The 19947-nt window shown below is 44.5% G+C and overlaps 1 protein-coding gene across 1 annotated transcript in view; it reads right to left on the reverse strand.

The window, feature by feature from the left end:
• LOC126101445 (mucin-5AC-like) overlaps nucleotides 1-19947 on the reverse strand; it is a 265755-nt gene that overhangs the window by 31411 nt on the left and 214397 nt on the right. Inside the window, exons 4-5 of the mRNA XM_049912100.1 lie at nucleotides 1856-2148; nucleotides 763-1814 (exon numbers count right to left, since the gene is read on the reverse strand). Of these exons, the coding sequence (XP_049768057.1) occupies nucleotides 763-1814; nucleotides 1856-2148 (1345 nt within the window). The remainder of the gene's footprint in view (nucleotides 1-762; nucleotides 1815-1855; nucleotides 2149-19947) is intronic.

A 19947-nucleotide genomic window follows, 5' to 3' on the forward strand; every position in this document is an offset into this window, starting at 1 on the left:
TGCTCAGAATCGTTAATCTCCTAATGTTCTCGACCGAGTGCATTGAAATTTTGACAAAACGCTGAATTTCTGACACGGACGTGTTTCACGTACTGCGTTCTTTAATATTTGTATGTATCTAATTAGTACGATTAATAAATAGTGAACGTTCTTAGCAAACAGCGAAATTGTGCTTATGGCTTATTGGCTTGTGATCAGAATACTATTGCAGGATCTGGATTAGCAGTAAGTGCAAACAATGCTTAAGGTCAGAGAGGGGAACGGGAGATGGAAAGAGGGATGGGAGGAAATGTACATAGGAAACGCGAAGGAGGAGATGGACAGAAACAGGGGGCAGTAGGAGATGGACAAAGGCTGGGGAAAGAAGATGGACAGGGGGAGGAGGTAGGACGTGGTGGACGTAGAGAAGGGGGAACAGAGAGGGCAAGAAGAAGTGGAGAGAAAGAGGGGCAAGGAGTAAATGGACAGAGAAGGTTGTAGAGTTGATGGACAGAGAGAGGGGGAAGCAGGAGAAGACGGACAAAGAAATGGGGAGGGGGATACGGACAGAGACAGGGGGACAAGGAGATTACGACGTGTATCCAGTACCCACGCTTATTAGAAACCCGCGCTTCCTCTTTTCTTCCTTTTCCGTTTAAGCAGACTGAGCCACAACTACCACTGAATAGAAATGTTTGGGGAAACAACCTTTCTTCCAATAGTGAATTATGTTGGTTTTTCCACCGTTTCTAGTGAAGTAGCGTTGCGCACTCTGATACGTACACTGGCGGCGCTTATGAAGGAGCTGTCCCCCTCTATGGGCTGGGCGGGCAACACCTTCCTCCTACTCGACGCCGCCTGGGGCTTCTTGCAGAGGAAGCTGTGGAAGGCGTGGCTGCAGCTGTCCGCCTCTGACCAGGAGGACGACTTGGGCGGCGCGACCACTGCAGGCTCTGGGGCTGCAGCCAGTGGCTCCAGCGCGCGTGGAGAGGGACGCGGGGTCGTCGGCCTCTGCGTAGTGGTAGTAGTCGTAGTAGTAGTGGTAGTAGTTGTAGCAGCAGTAGGCTTCACTGTGATGTGGTACCGCTGGGGCGCTGCGACTTTCTCTGGGCTGACGAAGGTCGCATCGACACTGGAGCCGGCGCTGTGGTCGGCGCCGCAGGTGCAGCCAGGTGGATGGTTGGGCAGTGAGGCAAGTCTGGCCGACTCGAAGGTCGCCGATGGCTGCGGTGACGGTTCGGCGAAGACGCTACTGGGCGAAGGTGTGGTGGTTGTTGAACTCGTTGTGGTGTGCGACGAGCAGTTGGTAGGGTCGTGAGTGGCTGGTGCAGGTCCTCGCTGCTCAAAAGAAGGGTAAGAGGTTCTCTCTGGAGAAGGTGGTGGCACTCGGCTGAATGACGACGATAAAGTCGATGGAGAAGCTACTTTAAGAGTCGTCTCTGAAGTACAGTTGTGGTCGCTATTCTTGATATCATTTGGAAGGGAAAATTTCTGTGGAGTATACAGCTGGCGGAACGATACTACTGACGGAGCTGGTTTACTGTCTTTGATTACTGTAGGTGAGGACGTAAGTCGCGGTCGGACTTCCAGCGTAGCCTGCGATGTGCAGTTCAGATGCTGGGATGGTAACGCATTTTCAGACGGTGGCCTGAGTCTAGACGGCTGCAGGAACGTCGCCTGAAACAGGGGATTCGGCGGAAGGGGAGGCGACGTCGTCGTGGGTGGCAGCGTTCTCGGCAAGGATTCGGGCAGCAAGCGGGACGGCAGCTGGAACGTCGCCGCTGGGGCCGGAGGTGGAACAGGCGCCGGTGCCGCCCCCGGCCTGCGCCGCCGGCCTGGACGGCCGCAGAGGAAAGAGTGGAAGGAGTGACTGCACTGCTCGGCCGTCTCGTCGTCCGCCGCCCCCAGGGGCAGCACCACAGAGCCGTCCGGCGCCGCCGCCGCCGCCAGCGCCACGTCTGCCTGGGAAGACGCCTGCGGCTCCTCCGCCTGCGGCGGCAGGTAGCCCTGCGGGGGCAGGTAGGACCGGCGGACGTCGATGTCGGGGTCATCGTCCAGAGGCAGCAGCTGCGGCGCTGCAGAGGCTGCCGCGACCGCCAGCACCAGCAGCCACAGTGACAGCGGCGGGCGGAAGTGGCGCCCGTGGTCCGCCATGTTCCTAACCTGAAACTGGTGACACAAAACATCTTTAGTCATCGTTGTTTGTTACGAGCTGTTTCAACATGAATATATAGGTTTTAAGGCATTGTAGCACATATTACACTACTGGCCATTAAAATTGCTACACCACGAAGATGACGTGCTACAGACGCGAAATTTAACCCACTGGAAGAACATGCTGTGATACGCAAATGATTAGCTTATCACAGCATTCACACAAAGTTGGCGCCGGTGAAAAAATCTACAACGTGCTCACATGATAAAATGGTTCAAATGGCTCAGAGCACTATGGGACTAAACATCTGTGGTCATCAGTCCCCTAGAACTTAGAAATACTTAAACCTATCTAACCTAAGGACATCACACTCATCCATGCCCGAGGCAGACCGTAGCAATGGCGCAGTTACGGACTGAAACGCCTAAAAACGCTCGGCCACTACGGCCGGCGACATGGGGAAAGTTTCCAACCGATTTCTCATACACAAATAGCAGTTGCCCGGCGTTGCCTGGTGAAACGTTGTTGTGATGCCTCGTCTAAGGAGGAGAAACGCGTACCACCACGTTTCCGACTTTGATAAAGGTCGCATTGTAACCTATCGCTATTGCGGTTTATCGTATCGCGACATTGCTGCTTGCGTTGGTCGAGATCCAATGACTGTTAGCAGAATATGGAATCGGTGGGTTCAGGGGGGTAATACGGAACGCCGTGACGGATCCCAACGGCCTCGTATCACTAAGCAGTCGAGATGACAGGCATCTTATCCACATGGCTGTAACGGATCGTGCAGCCACGTCTCGATCCCTGAGTCAACAGATGGGGACTTTTACAAGACAACAACCATCTGCACGAACAGTTCGACGACGTTTGCAGCAGCATGGACTATCGGCTCGGAGACCATGGTTGCGGTTACCCTTGACGCTCCATCACAGACATGAGCGCCTGCGATGGTGTACACAATGACGAACCTGGGGCCACGAATGGCAAAACATCATTTTTCGGATGAATACAGGTTCTGTTTACAGCATCATGGTGGTCGCATCCGTGTTTGGCGACATCGCGGTGAACGCACATTAGAAGCGTTTATTCGTCATCGCCTTACTGGCGTAGCATCGGGCGTGATGGTACGGGGTGCCATTGGTTACACGTCTCGGTCAGCTCTTGTTTGCGTTGACGGCACTTTGAACAGTGGACGTTACATTTTAGATGTGTTACCACCCGTGGTTCTACCCTTCATTTGATCCCTGTGAAACCCTACATTTCAGCAGGATAATGCACGACCGCATGTTGCAGGTCCTGTACGGGCCTTTCTGGATACAGAAAATGTTCGACTGCTAACCTGGCCAGCACATTCTCCAGATCTCTCACCAACTGAGAACGTCTGGTCAATGGTGCCCGAGCAACTTGCTCGTCATAATACACTAGTCACTACACTTGATGATCGTGTTGAAGCTGCATGGGCAGTTGTACCTGCGTGAAAATGTAATCACATGTCAGTTCTAGTATAATATATTTGTCCAATGAATACTCGTTTATCATCTGCATTTCTTCTTGGTGTAGTAATTTTAATGTCCAGTAGTGTAGAAGTTAGTTCTAGGGTAAGGGGAAACACAATGGGCCATTTGTTGTTGTAGTCTTCAGTCCGGAGACTCGTTTCAAGCAGCTCTCTACGCTGCCCTGTCCTAAGCAAGCTTATTCGTCTCTGAACAACTATGGCAACCTACATCCATTTCAATCTCACTACCGTTATGGAGCCTTGGTCTGCCTATACAATTCTTATCCCTCACACCTCTGTCCCTTACCAGATAAGATTCCTTGTTGCTTCACCACTTGTTGTATCAACTGATCTTTTACTCAACTTGGAATATAAGTTTCTTTCTCCCAATTCTGTTCAGTATCTTCTCAGCAGACATTCGATTTGCCCACTTAATCTTCAACAGTCTTCTGTAACACTATATTTCAAAAACTTCTATGTCTTCCTTGTCTGTGTTGTTTATCGTCCACACTTCACTTCCACATAAGCGTGCACTCCATACAAAGGCCTTCAGAAAAGACTTTCTGACACATCCACATTAGGTGGTAACAAATTCCTCTTGTTCAAAAATGATTTTCTTGCTACAGGCTGTCTGCACTTTATATCCTCTCTACTCCCTCCATCATCAGTTATTTCGCTACAAATGTAGAATATATCTACGACTCTTAGTGTGTCAACCCCTGATCTAATTCCTTCAGCATTGCCTGGTTTCCGTCGACAGAATTCCGTCATCTTCCTTTTACTTCTTTACGTTCATATTTCAATCTGTTTTCAAGTTGCTACCCATTCCATTCAACTGCTCTCTCAAGTTCTTTGCATCTCTGGCAGAATTACTGTGTTATAGACTAGGCTCAAAGCTTACCTATATTTATTCTCCCTGAACTTTAATTTCCTTTTCATGTTTTATCTTGGTTCTCTCAATTGCTTGCAGTGAATAACAACACATTGAACAACATCAGTGATAGGATATAAATCTGTCTCATTTCCTTCGGAAACACGCGTTGCTTTTCATGCCCTACGAAGCTTGTCGTAGGGTATGAATCTGATAATCCTATAAACATTGGTTTGTCTTCCCTCAGTCTATCGTCTAATATAAGTCGCAGGGGCAGTTTTGCGTTACGTGTTGTCACGTTTCTGTGGAACACAAAGTGACCTGAAAGATCGGCTTCTACCACCATTTCCTTTACTCTCTCATTAATTCGTGTCAATATTCTAAGTCTGTCAATTATAAAACTGATGATTCTGTAGTATTCACACCTTTCAGCACCTATAGACTTCTGAATTGGAATCATTACACTCTTCTTGAAATATGCACGTATTTCGTCTGTCTCATGTATGAGATGGAATAATATTGTCATGTATGGCTGTCCTATGGATTTCAGTATATTGGAGAGAATGTCCTCTAGTCTAGCGGCCTTCTCTCATCTTCATTTTCTTTATTTTCTCTTCGTATAACGTAGCCAAGTTCATTTCACTTGTATAGTCCTTCCATACACATATTTTTTCCACCTCGCTGCATTCCCTTTCTTGCTTAGCTTAGCATTAGCTTTCCATACGAGTTCTTTATATTTATACAGATCGGCTTCTCTTTTCTCCGAAGGCATCTTTAACTTTCCTGCCGCGGTATCTGTCTTTCTCGAAGTTACGCATGCTTCTACAGCCCTGCGTTAGTCGTCTAGCCACACCTGCTTAGTCAAATTAAACTTTGTCAATCACGTTCTTAGACGTCTGTATTGTCCTTCGTGTATTTCATGTGCTACATTTTCGTATTTATATCCTTCCGTCAACTAAATTCAGTATCTCCTGTGTACTCGAAGGATTTGCACTAGGCTTTGTCTTTCTGCTATTTACCTTTTGCTGCTTTTACTATTTCATCTTTGGAGGGAGGATCATTACGCAACGACCGATTGAAACATAGGAACGGAATACTATTGCGTAATTGCTTCTTTCAATTCGCCTAGGTGCCATCTCCTTAATTTCCAGTGTTTCTGTAGTATATTCAGTTCCAATCTGCAGATTTTAACCAATAAATTCCCCTCATCTGGCCATCAAAATGCTTTACAGTTCACAGTCTAGTTCGAGGTCCCTACTTTAGAGTCTGAAACGTTCAAGCGCCTTCAGGGCAATGATTAAATTATTCTCTATGAAAATTCTATCAACCAGCTTCCTCTTTCACTCCCTTCCCTAAATCTTTGTTATCCCAATATTTTTCGAGCTCTTCTTTACCTTTTATCGAATTCCAGCCGCCCTTCACAATGAAATTTTGTCACCTCTTATGCATGTTTTAGGGTAACAGCTACATAAAGCAGTAACGGATGAGTAAACATAAGTTAGTACGTTCTCTATTAAATTTTTTCCCGATGGAGGCTGCCGCCGAGAACGTAACCATTAATTTCAAGAACCAATTGATCACTTACGAAACATTACAGGTGATGTCGGCTATTATTTTACTGCTTGTAACCATATGGGTGTGAGAAGAGGGAGATAGAGAGAAGTGGGGAGGAAAGGAGACAGCTCCGGGGAGAGGGGGTGGGACGAGATTCAATTTTGGTATCTTGCAGAGTTCCGTAGCATTTAATAAACTAACGATAGCCCAGCCAACTCGTAGCTGCCTGATCCTAAGAAGCAAATTCTTCGCCTGTGTTTTCCCTATGGCAATCTGAAAGGTGAACCGTATAGTTACGGAAGTGGATTTCCAGTATTACAAAATTTATAACATTACTTCGCTGGTTAAAGCAAGTATGAAGAGTGTATGAACTTCACAGTGTTCTTTCGTTAGATAGTGTGCAGTAGGTTTACTATGATCAGGATGAATACAGCACCTAAGTAAATTCACAGAAGAATATTACGCGTTGCGCCATGATCTCCTGCGATGCTCTTTCCTTCGCGGAGTTTCTTCTGTCCAAACTACATGCTTTGCGCCGAACTGGTTGGCGAGCGCCACCTTCATATGCGGGGCCCGGCGTTCTGCAGGAGGAAGGATTACGGAAGGAGTCGGCAAGAGGCATCGCAGGGAGCCAGTTGGCGCGTGGTGTTGTGCTGTGCCGCCCTGGTGTTGTCATTGTGGCGCCGATGGCTGTTGGCCAGCGGAACTGGAGTGTTGCTGCAGTGATGCGTAAACACAGGCTCTGTTCAAGAGTCGTTCCACCTTTGCGCTGTGACGAGACCCCCGGAGATTGGCCTAGCTTCGTACATCTACGGCAGTTCCCTGAATGAATTTCCAAACGGGATGAGATATTTGTCTGGTGCATCGTTTTCGAACCGTGATCGTTGCGTGTGGCCACTCTGTTTATCCGAAGGGTGTTCTTCTAAATCGGCTGAGTATTTTGCATCACGGTTAATCGTCTGTGGAATTAAATGACGTGTGCCCTCGTTGATCTTGCTATCAGTTTTCGACTGATGTCACTTGTGACCGATATTCGGCAAATTTGTATCTTATCTGAGTGAATTGCTACTTTCACGATTTGTCAGTGAATTCCTCGCCTTCGTGTTAAACGTTAACTTTCAACTTAAGTTGGCGTGTTGCACCACTTTCTGCCTATAAGCGGTAATAGTTTATTGAAAACCTTATGGCGTCAAAGGGAGATATTTTTAGTAGTTAAAACTGTGTGCAGATTTTCGTTCTTTACAGGGTCAAAGTCCTAAGTGGTTCTGAAGATTACCTTTTAAGAATGTCGATTTGATTCAAGCTATCTTAACGGCAGAGTTAACTACAACCACAGCTGCGGTCTATTACGCAATACCGACTTTAAGAAACCATTAAGCCGAATCTTAACTCTATGTGTTTTCTGCCTTGACGATCCTGTGCTTTACTGTTGTGGTGATTTGTTTAAGTAAACTGTACATTAACGCTGGTGTTGCGTGTGTTACAGAAGCTGTTGTCAGTGCACAGCCAGTGCTGATGGTGGTCTACAGTCGGGTGACACGCACGAAATTCAGACGAGCGGCCGATGTTCAACGCCAGCCATCAGAAGTGTGCTAATTTGTATTTACTCTTTTCAGTCTACTACGTTATATAATGATCACCCAATATTTGTTATGCTTTTCTCCGTAAGATTCAAATGGTTCAAATGGCTCTGAGCACTACGGGACTTAGCTTCTAAGGTCATCAGTCCCCTAGAACTTAGAACTACTTAAACCTAACTAACCTAAGGACATCACACACATCCATGCCCGAGGCAGGAATCGAACCTGCGACCGTAGCGGTCGCGCGGTTACAGACTGTAGCGCCTAGAACCGCTCGACCACTCCGGCCGGCCAGTAAGCTGCAGATTCTTTGGTTATTAAAAAGGTTGCCCAGTTGTGAGTAATGAGCTTTGCTATTTGGGGAGCAAAATAACTCATGATGGTCGTAGTAGAGAGGATATAAAATGAAGACTGGCAGTGGAAAGGAAAGCGTTTTTGAAGAAGAGAAATTTGTTAACATCGAGTATAGATTTAAGTGTCAGGAAGTCGTTTCTGAAAGTATTTGTACGGAGTGTAGCCATGTATGGAAGTGAAACATGGAAGATAAATAGTTTAAACAAGAAGAGAATAGAAGCTTTCGGAATGTGGTGCTACAGAAGAATACTGAAGATTAGATGGGTAAGTCACATAATTAATGAGAAGGTATTGAATAGAATTGGAGAGAAGAGAAATTTGTGGCACAACTTGACTAGAAGAAGGGATCGGTTGGTAGGGCATATTCTGAGGCATCAATTTAGTATTGGAGGGCAGCGTGGAGGGTAAAAATCGTAGAGGGAGACCAAGAGATGAATACACTAAACAGATTTAGAAGGATGTAGGTTGCAGTAGGTACTGAGAGATGAAGAACCTTGCTCAGGATAGAGTAGCATGGAGAGCTGCGTCAAACCAGTCTCTGGACTGAAGACCACAACAACAACAACAGTCCAATTGTGACAGACTTTTGGTTTGAAGACAATTTACATTTAAGTAGTTTGCAAATTTGCTAGCTATAAACTGTGTTACTCGTGATACTCGTGAGGGACTATCACTTGTCTGCGTCAAAATTCCTTCATTCAACTTACATTAGTATCTAAGATTTTTCTTTCAATTTTTAATACCATGAAACGGTCTTTTATTTAAGTTTTTGCCCATAAGATCGTTTATCTTGCACACCTTCAAGATTTGTTTCCTGAAATGGGTGGTAAGTTTTCTAAGATTTGTTTTCATTAATACTGGAAGCATGAGTATAGCACCGGCTGGTTATGAAAGTATTATTCTGTAAATGTGCTGTTACCAGTGTTTGAGTCTCGTTTTTGTCAAATAAATATCTTTCTTTTTCTGCTATATCCTCAAATTGCGTACCACCAGTCCACTCTAGAAGCCTTGTGCTCCGCTCCTTACCTTGTCACACGTCTGCCCGTGATAGGGCTTTACTTAGCTTTCCGGTGGGCCTGCAGTACCTTCAGCGCTGTCTAGGCGTTCCTAGTTTCCGTCAGAACCGTTTGTTTTTCTGTGGCACTAAGAGTTGATCGCCTGAGGCGATGTATATTTCGCATGTGTTTCGTAACCATAAATTAGGAATTTCCAGACAATATATCGCTCTGCAGCGTGGTGTATATCGCTTTGGAACTTCATGGCAGGTAAAATTTGTGTGCTGAACCGAGACTCGAACCAGGAACCTTCCCCTATGCCGGTGATGATGATGTTTGGTTTGTGAGGTGCTCAACTGCGCGGTCATCAGCACCCGTACCAAGTCTCAACTTTTACACAGACCAATTATTTTTCACAGCCATATCTATCCACTATCACGAATGATGATTATGATGATGAAATGATGACGACAACACAAACACCCACTCCCCGGGTAGAGAAAATCCCCAACCCGGCCAGGAATCGAATCCGGGACCCCGTGATCCAGAGGCAGCAACGCTAGCCAGTAGACCACGAGCTATTACCCTATGCAGATAATGCTCTCACCAATGAGCTATCTTCACGCGAATCACGAGTTGCACTCACTGCTTGGTCTTTGAGAATACACCTCTCCTACTTTCAAAATTCTACAGAAGTTCCCAAACAACCGTTGTTCGAATTCTGCAAATAATTTCCTTGCATGTAGCCACGTATTTTCTCCGTAACATCCGTACTCGCAGGAACGATAGTCCAGCAAGGAGTGCGAGTGGACTTCTTTGAAGTTTAGAAGGTAGGAGAGAAATGTTGGCTGAACTGAAACTGTGTGGATAGGTTTTGGGACATGGCTAGATGTCTCTTGGTTAGAACACTGTTCGCGATAGGATTCTGATTCGAGTCCCTGTCTTGTACACAGTTTTGTCTGCCTGAAATTTTCACAAATTAAATGAGTTTCAAGCGATGCTTGTATCTACATCAATACTCTGCAATCTCCCTGGCCGTGTGTGTGGGGAGAGCCGGCCGGAGTGGCCATGCGGTTCTAGGCGCTACAGTCTGGAGCCGCGTGACCACTACGGTCGCAGGTTCGAATCCTGCCTCGGGCATGGATGTGTCTGATGTCCTTAGTTTAGTTAGGTTTAAGTAGTCCTAAGTTCTAGGGGACTGATGACCACAGCAGGTAAGTCCCATAGTGCTCAGAGCCATTTGAACCGTTTTTTTGTGGGGATGAGCGCTTGTGGTACTCCGTTCCATTCTGGAATGGCACGTGGGAAGGGTGATTGTATCTCTGTATTAATTCTAGTTTCTCGAGATTTATCACTGTTATTATTTGGCGAGACGTATGTGGGAGAAATGAATATGTTGTTCGACTCTTCACGGAACGCATCCTCTGGGAATTATGATAGGAGGCGTCCCCATGATGCACAACACCTTTCTTGTAATGTCTGTCACTATAGTTTGTTGACCATCTCTGTAATCCTCTCGCACCGACTAAACGATTCTGTGACGATGTGTCGAAGCGCACAGCTCTTCGTTGGAGTCTCTTTCTCTCTCTCTCTCTCTCTCTGTCTCTCTCTCTCTCTCTCTCTCTCTCTCTTAATCCACTCTTGTATGAGTCCCAGGTCTGGTAAGCATTACTTAACAATCGGTCGACCAGGCGCTTTTTAACCAACTTCTTTCCAGGCTTATTTACGTTTTCCTAAGGTTCTTCCCATGAATCTCGGTGTGGCTTCTGTTTTTCCTGCTGATTCTTTTATGTATTCATCCCAATTGAAGTTGCTCTGGATCGTAACTCCTAGGTACAGTACTGAAGTTACAGCTTTCAGTAGTTTGTCGCCAATAGCACAGTTGCACAGTAGTGGATTTCTTCTCCAATCTATTCGCAGTACATTACAGTTACTCATGTTCAGGGTCAAATGCCAGTACCTATACCACTAACCAGCCCTTCGCCACTGTCCTACAGTTCGCAACAGCCTTCTAATGCTGCTAACTTCTTTCAGACAACCGTATCACCTGGAAACAGCATCATGGAGTTTCCGACGCTATCGACTACAGGAATCGTGTACTGGGTAATTCAGCTTTAATTAACGTTATGATTCATGCATCTTGGAACGCCTTCACAAACCGAGCACGAGGTTTTCTACAGGAATTTCTACAGGAATTTTGTAGGAAATTTAACGTAGTTAATATTTGTAATGCGCTGTATTTTCGCTAGAGGCTTCGGTTATCAAGGAAAACATATTTAAAGGATACATTCGTATATTTTTCTTGAATAATACGAAAATTACGTCCTCTAGCGAAAGCGCACCCCAGAACAAAATACAGTTACATTAAATTTCCTACAAAAAATGTAAAACTGTTCATTTTTTGTGTAGGTCCAGTACTTCGTACATAGCAAGCGATGGAATATGAAAATCTAGTGCCTGGTGTTTGAAGACTTTGCGGGTTGAATAAAACCTATGAGTAGAGGCAGCTGAATCACCCTGTTTAGTAATATTATGAAGAATGGATTACATCTACATCTACATCTACATCTACATCCATACTCCGCAAACCACCTGACGGCGTGTGGCGGAGGGTACCTTGAGTACCTCTATCGCTTCTCCCTTCTATTCCAGTTTCGTATTGTTCGTGGAAAGAAAGATTATTGCTATGCCTCTGTGTGGGCTCTAATCTCTCTGATTTTATCCTGAAGGTCTCTTCGCGAGATATAGGGAGGAGGGAGCAATATACTGTTCGACTCCTCGGTGAAGGTATGTTCTCTAAACTTCAGCAAAGGCTCGTACCGAGCTACTGAGCGTCTCTCCTGCAGAGTCTTCCACTGGAGTTTATCTATCATATCCGTAACGCTTTCGCGATTACTAAATGATCCTGTAAAGAAGCGCGCTGCTCTCCGGTCTTCTCTATCTCTTCTATCAACCCTATCTGGTACAGATCCACACTGGTGAGCAGTATTCAAGCATTGGGCGAACAAGTGTACTGTAACCTACTTCCTTTGTTTTCGGACTGCACTTCCTTAGGATTCTTCCAATGAATCAGTCTGGCATCTGCTTTACCGACAATCAACTTTATATGATCATTCCATTTTAAATCACTCCATAATGCCTACTCACAGATAATTTATGGAATTTACTGCTTCTGGTTGCTGACCTGCTATATTGTAGCTAAATGATAAAGGATCTTTCTTTCTATATATTCGCAGCACATTACACTTGTCATCATTGAGATTCAATTGCCAATCCCTGCACCATGCGTCAATTTGTTGCAGATCCTCCTGCATTTCAGTAAAATTTTCCATTGTTACAACCTCTCGATAGACTACAGCATCATCCGCAAAAAGCCTCAGTGAACTTCCGATATTATCCACAAGGTCATTTATATATATGGTGAATAGAAACGGTCCTACGACACTCCCCTGCAGTACGCCTGAAATCACTCTTACTTCGGAAGACTTCCTCCATTGAGAATGACATGCTGCGTTCTGTTATCTAGTAACTCTTCAATCCAATCACACAATTGATCTGATAGTCCATATGGTCTTTCTTTCTTCATTACGTAAGCCCATCGGAAAAGTCTGACATTAGGCGACTGGTCGGAGACTGCCAGATGTTCCTGGATTAGGGTTGTAGCAACGCCGGCTGAAGGCCTGTATCAGCTTTTTAACAGATCAAAGGAAACTGTTAACAAGAGCAGGGAGTCGGCTTCTGGTACTGCGCTGCACTGAGCGTTCTGTTTGCTCTCAAAGAACACCGTTAAAAACAAGTGGCTAAACGTGAAGCGACAGAGGGATTCATCATAATTGCAAATGTTCAGAAGAATAAACGTCAAGAGATTCGCGAGCTCAAACGTTAGCTGCCGAATACGTAAACATAATAACCGTGAGAGGAAATTTGCTTCTAAAAACACAGAGCGATGAGATTTACCGGCCTGCAGCATTTTCCTCGCAGAAAGTCTGTAGACGGTTGTACGACAAACGTGGATGCAACTACAATAAAAACTCTTGTTATAAACGTCAGCAACCACACTCTGCGATTCACTGTGAAGTGAATGATAATGAGGTACATTTTTGTATCATACATTTAAGGTTTTCAAGTTCCGATTGAGAATGGGGAGTGGAATGAATGACTGTTTCTACTGTTCTGTGCGAGTTTTTAACTGCCATAATATCCGTATCTTCTCTGCAGGATAGATACGTTGAAAACTGAAGATTACTCGTACTTTCTCTTTTGGAAGACGCTGACAGTAGCTTTTTAAGCGGATTGTCGGTGGAAACATGGCGCCTTTTTTCGAATATATCCCAACTAACTTTCGTGTTACAAAACACAGCAGCACTGTAACTGGTCTCATGAAGATTAATAAACTTCAGGAGACCAGTTACAGTGCTCCCGTGTTTTGTAACACGAAAAATACTCGATTCAAGCAGGCCTGAAGATGACTTAATGTAAAGTCGAAACTGGTAGTCTAAAAATAAACCCTAGATATCTGCTATCGGTATTATTGGAAATTGAGTAGCTGTAGTCCCACACTCCAGACAGATGATGGAGTTACATTCTTTCCCATACGGACAGTGCGACTAAATTAGATTTATTACAGCGGACAATAGACATTAAAACATTATTAGGTGGTCCCATATCCGTGGAAGAGGAAGAATCCATAATAAATGGTACAGCGGGAAGTATCCTCTGCCATGCACTTCAGAGTTGTTAGCAACGTGTGGATATAGATGCAAATGTAGATTTAGTTAAGATATTTCAAAATTTCTGGTAGACTAAAACTAGCCTGTGTCCATATTTTTCTCAGAGTAGCACTTACAACATACGTCCTCAATTATTTGCTTGACGTATTCCATCCAATCTCGGTCTTCCTCTACAGTTTTTGCCCTCTACTGCTCCCTCTAGTACCATGGAAGTCATTCCCTCATGTCTTAGCAGATGTCCTATCATCCTGTCCCTTTTCCTTGTCAGTGTTTCCCACATATTCCTTTCCTCTCCGATTCTGCGTAGAACCTCCTCATTCCTTACCTTATCAGTCCACCTAATTTTCAACATCCGTCTACCGCACCACATCTCAAATGCTTCGATTCTCTTCTGTTCCTGTTTTCCCACAGTCCATGTTTCACTACCAGGCAATCCTGTGCTCCAGACGTACATCCTCAGAAATTTCTTCCTCAAATTAAGGCCGGTATTTGATATTAGTAGACTTCTCTTGGCCAGAAATGCCTATTTTGCCATAGTGAGTCTGCTTTTGATGTCCTCCTTGCTCCGTCCGTCATTGGTTATTTTACTGCCTAGGTAGCAGAATTCCTTAACTTCATTGCCTTCGTGACCATCAATCCTGATGTTAAGTTTCTTGCTGTTCTCATTTCTACTAATTCTCGTTACCTTCGTCTTTCTCCGATTTACTCTCAAACCATACTGTGTACTCATTAGACTGTTCATTCCGTTCAGCAGATCATTTAATTCTTCCTCACTTTCACTCAGGATAGCAATGTCATCAGCGAATCGTATCATTGACATCCTTTCACCTTGTATTTTAATTCCACTCCTGAACCTTTCTTTTATTTCCATCATTGCTTCCTCAATGTACAGATTGAAGAGTAGGGGCGAAAGGCTACAGCCTTGTCTTACACCCTTCTTAATACGAGCACTTCGTTCTTGATCGTCCACTCTTATTATTCCCTCGTTGTTGTTGTACATATTGTATATGACCCGTCTCTCCCTATAGCTTACCCCAACTTTTCTCAGAATCTCGAACAGCTTGCACCATTTTATATTGTCGAACGCTTTTCCCAGGTCGACAAATCCTATGAAAGTGTCTTGATTTTTCTTTAGCCTTGCTTCCATTATTATCTGTAACGTCAGAATTGCCTCTCTCGTCCCTCTACTTTTCCTAAAGCCAAACTGATAGTCACCTAGCTCATTCTCAATTTTCTTTTCCATTCTTCTGTATATTATTCTTGTAAGCAGCTTCGATGCATGAGCTGTTAAGCTGATTGTGCGATAATTCTCGCACTTGTCAGCTCTTGCCGTCTTCGGAATTGTGTGGATGATGCTTTTCCGAAAGTCAGATGGTATATCGCCAGACTCATATATTCTACACACGAACGTGAATAGTCGTTTTGTTGCCACTTCTCCCAATGATTTTAGAAATTCTGATGGAATGTTATCTATCCCTTCTGCCTTATTTGACCGTAAGTCCTCCAAAGCTCTTTTCAATTCCGATTCTAATACTGGATCCCCTATCTCTTCTAAATCGACTCCTGTTTCTTCTTCTATCACATCAGACAAATCTTCACCCTCATAGAGGCTTTCAATGTATTCTTTCCACCTATCTGCTCTCTCCTCTGCATTTAACAGTGGAATTCCCGTTGCACTCTTAAAGTTACCACCGTTGCTTTTAATGTCACCAAAGGTTGTTTTGACTTTCCTGTATGCTGAGTCTGTCCTTCCGACAATCATATCTTTTTCCATGTCTTCACATTTTTCCTGCAGCCATTTCGTCTTAGCTTCCCTGCACTTCCTATTTATTTCATTCCTCAGCGACTTGTATTTCCGTATTCCTGATCTTCCCGGAAAATGTTTGTACTTCCTCCTTTCATCAATCAGCTGAAGTATTTCTTCTGTTACCCATGGTTTCTTCGCTGCTACCTTCTTTGTTCCTATGTTTTCCTTCCCAACTTCTGTAATGGCCCTTTTTAGGGATGTCCATTCCTCTTCAACTGTACTGCCTACTGCGCTATTCCTTATTGCTGTACCTACAGCGTTAGAGAACTACAAACGTATCTCGTCATTCCTTAGTACTTCCGTATCCCACTTCTTTGCGTATTGATTCTTCCTGACTAATGTCTTGAACTTCAGCCTACTCTTCATCACTACTATATTGTGATCTGAGTCTATATCTGCTCCTGGGTACGCCTTACAATCCAGTATCTGATTTCTAAATCTCTGTCTGACCATGATGTAATCTAATTGAAATCTTCCCGTATCTCCCGGCCTTTTCCAAGTATACCTCCTCCTCTTGTGATTCTTGAACAGGGTATTCGCTATTACTAGCTGAAACTTGTTACAGAACTCAATTAGTCTTTCTTCTCTTTCATTCCTAGTCCCAAGCCCATATTCTCCTGTAACCTTTTCTTCTACTCCTTCCCCTACAGCTGCATTCCAGTCGCCCATGAGTATTAGATTTTCGTCCCCCTTTACATACTGATTATCCTTTCAACATCCTCATACACTTTCCCTATCTGTTCATCTTCAGCTGGCGACGTCGGCATGTATACTATCGTTGTCGATGTTGGTCTGCTGTCGATTGTGATTAGAACAACCCGGTCACTGAACTGTTCACAGTAACACACCCTCTGCCTACCTTCCTATTCATAACGAATCCTACACCTGTTATACCATTTTCTGCTGCTGTTGATATTACCCGACACTCATCTGACCAGAAATCCTTGTCTTCCTTCCACTTCACTTCACTGACCCCTACTATATCTAGATTGAGCCTTTCCATTTCCCTTTTCAGATTTTCTAGTTTCCCTACCACGTTCAAGCTTCTGACATTCCACACCCGACTCGTAGAACTTTATCCTTTCGTTGATTATTCAATCTTTTTCTCATGGTAACCTCCCCCTTGGCAGTCCCCTCCCAGAGATCCGAATGGGGGACTATTCCGGAATCTTTTGCCAATGGAGAGATCATCATGACACTTCTTCAATTACAGGCCACATGTCCTGTGGATACACCTTACGTGTCTTTAATGCAGTGGTTTCCATTGTCTTCTGCATCCTCATGTCGTTGATCATTGCTGATTCTTCCGCCTTTAGGACAAGAGAGTGCCCTGAACCTCTATCCGCTCCTCCGCCCTCTTTGACAAGGCCGTTGGCAGAATGAGGCTGACTTCTTATGCCGGAAGTCTTCGGCCGCCAATACTGATTATTTATCAAAATTTAGGCAGTGGCAGGGATCGAACCCGGGACCGAAGACGTTTTTATTATGAATCAAAGACGCTACCCCTTTTTTTATTTTAATTTTTATTTTTTTCGCTCGAGGGCAGACTTGAACCAAGGACCTCTTTTTTGTTTTTTGTTTTTTAATCTCATTTTGTTCGATATTGATCGTTCTATTTTTTCTGGGCGGACGTCTTATGACACTTATTGAAGTTCATCGTTGATGTACTAACTCAGTTTATTTATTACAGAGGGCAGTTTAACCCTCTGACCGAACACGCTGAGCTACCGTGCCGGCGACCCCTAGACAACGGGTCTCCACGACCTGATGCGAGTCTTATAAAATTGAGCAGGGTCGGCTGTAGAGGTGCCTCTGCTCCATAGTAAACAAGCTGCAGTTTCCCAGTATCCTAGCAACGGATATTTGTCCGTATTTTCCATAGCTACAGCTGATGCTTCGTATTCTTCTGAATGTAGTTTCCTCACACGTAGTGTATCAGGTACGTTAAGTCTCACATTGCAAGTAATACTATCTAGATTCTATTTTACAGCCTTGAAGTACACCATGCATTCTTTCGGCGTCCCCTAGATGTCTCTCCAGTAAGGAAAACTTGCTGTTTCCAGTATGTCTAATATTAGATTTTCGTTCAGATTAGTTTGTACCTGTATTAAAACATATTCTGAGATTAAACAGAAACGCAGTGATATTGTGATGTTCTAGAGTGACCTCCAGTTCTGTGTCGAAGAATAATGAAAGGACGGTTGTGTCTTATCCCTCACGTTACTCAATCTTTAGAGGGCGATGTTGCTTCACGTCCGTGTGTTTAAACCTGAAATTTGCCCCACACGTGACTCCTAGGTGGCAACAAAACTGGCAGCCAGACAATCTTTCTAGATCTCCTGGCAATTAGAGAAGTACATAACCGAGAGGAAATGACTCGTAATCACATCAAAAGCCCTTCTCAGGGTCAAGCATCTAGGAAACTTGGAAGAAGTATTAAAATATGCCAGTTGAGCATTGAGGGCATTAGTAAAGCCAAAGTCTTCAAAAGTGATTGACTAAGCACAACATTGATGTGGTTGCCCTACAGGAAATACACACAGATAACGAAGATCAACTACGCTCCAGAAGAAAAATACTAGGATACGATATCATTGGTGCAACATATCACCATGCCTATGGAGTAGCCACATACGTCAAAAATAAAACAGAGAACGCTCACCTGCTCTCCACTTCCACAAATGACAATATCAACTCTGTGACAATCAAAATAGGTGAACTGGCCATAAGTAACATTTACAAACCACCGGTGTCCGCATGGCCGGTAGATGTTTTCCAATCACACCGCCTTCCCACGGTGTTCGTAGGGGACTTCAAAAGCTACCACACACAATAGCCATATCGAACAACTGATACTAATGGTGAAGCCTTAGCAAACTAGGCAGAAGAAAACAACATCCGCCTCATTTCCGATGCTAAAGATCGTGGCTCCTTCAGATCAGCAGCTTGGAAACGGGAGTACGACCCAGACTATGCTTTGTCACAGCTGATGAAAATCACCAGCTGGTCAACACAAGCCGAAATGTTTTGCCGGATTTTTCTCACAGTTAACACCGTCCAGTCCTAGCAGAAATCGGCACAAGTATTCCATTGATAACTTCTCGACCCAGGTGGAACCTACAGAAAGGGGGTCGGAAAGCTTACTCTGAAGACCTCGATAAATACCTGGAATGGATCCGTCCATCTGCTGATAGTTATAAAAGATTTGTGGGAGCAGTCATCAATAAAGCAAAAAAGCACATACCTATAGGATACCGCAAAGAATACGTTCCAGGCTGGGGTGAGAAATGTGAGGACCTCCATAATGACTACCAAAGCAGCGGAGACAGAGAAATGGCAGATGGACTCATACACAGCCTTGATACTGCACGACTACAGAAGGCTATGGACTTTAAAGTTTCCAGCAGAAAAGCACGGTCCCTGCTTCCTAAACTAGGAGGAGCCAGCAGTACACTAGAGAAGAAAACCCCGCAACACCTGACAAAATTGCTTTGCACGTTGTTAAAACATCTAAAGGACGAGAGACGACAACACGCATTAAACGTGAACTTAGAAAGCTAAAAGCAGCAGCCAGTGTTGATACTAAATATTCATGTGACATCACCCCCGAAGAGATCTCGGCAGAAATAAACGACACAAAACCAGGTAAAGCCCCGGCTCAGATGACATTCCCCCAGAGTTTCTTATCAAGTCTGGGAAATATACGAAAATATGGTTAGCAAAGTTCTTCACATCACTACAGCAGACATGAAACATACCCCAAGAACTTGAACGTGCCAAGATAATTGCCCTCCTAAAGCCAGGTAAACCAGGAAATCTTCCAGAAAACTACTGCCCCACAGCACTGCTTAGCATGGTGTACAAACTTCTGGAATGAGTACTACTTAATAGGATGGGTCAGACAATACACACGGCCATCCCAGTAGAACAAGCCGGCTTTAGTCCCAACCGAAGCTATGCAGACCAAGTCCTGGCCCTTAAACACATATTGAAGCGGGATTCCAAAAGAAATTAAAAACATCAGTGGCCTTCATTGACTTGTCAGCAGCCTATGATACAGCCTGCAGGGAAGACCTACTCTACAAACTGATGAAAATAATTCCCTGTCAAAAAGTGACAAAGCTTATTGGTAACATGATTGCTAACAGAGGATACCAGCTCGTCAAGGGAAACAAAGTGGGTAGCCAGAAATTCCTTCAAAATGGCTTACCTCAAGGCTCGGTATCAGCCCCACTGCTTTTTAGCCTATACACTGCTGACATGCCAGAAACAGCTTGTACGAAATTTTACTACGTTGATGACTGGGCTATTGCAACAAGGCACACCGATTTTGCTACAATGGATGAAACCCTGTCATCCGATCTGTCTGCCCCGGCAGCATACTTCCATAAATGGAGGCTTAGCCTAACGCCACGAAGACAGAA

The sequence above is a fragment of the Schistocerca cancellata genome, chromosome 9, assembly GCF_023864275.1.
Source record: "Schistocerca cancellata isolate TAMUIC-IGC-003103 chromosome 9, iqSchCanc2.1, whole genome shotgun sequence".
Lineage (NCBI taxonomy): Eukaryota > Metazoa > Arthropoda > Insecta > Orthoptera > Acrididae > Schistocerca > Schistocerca cancellata.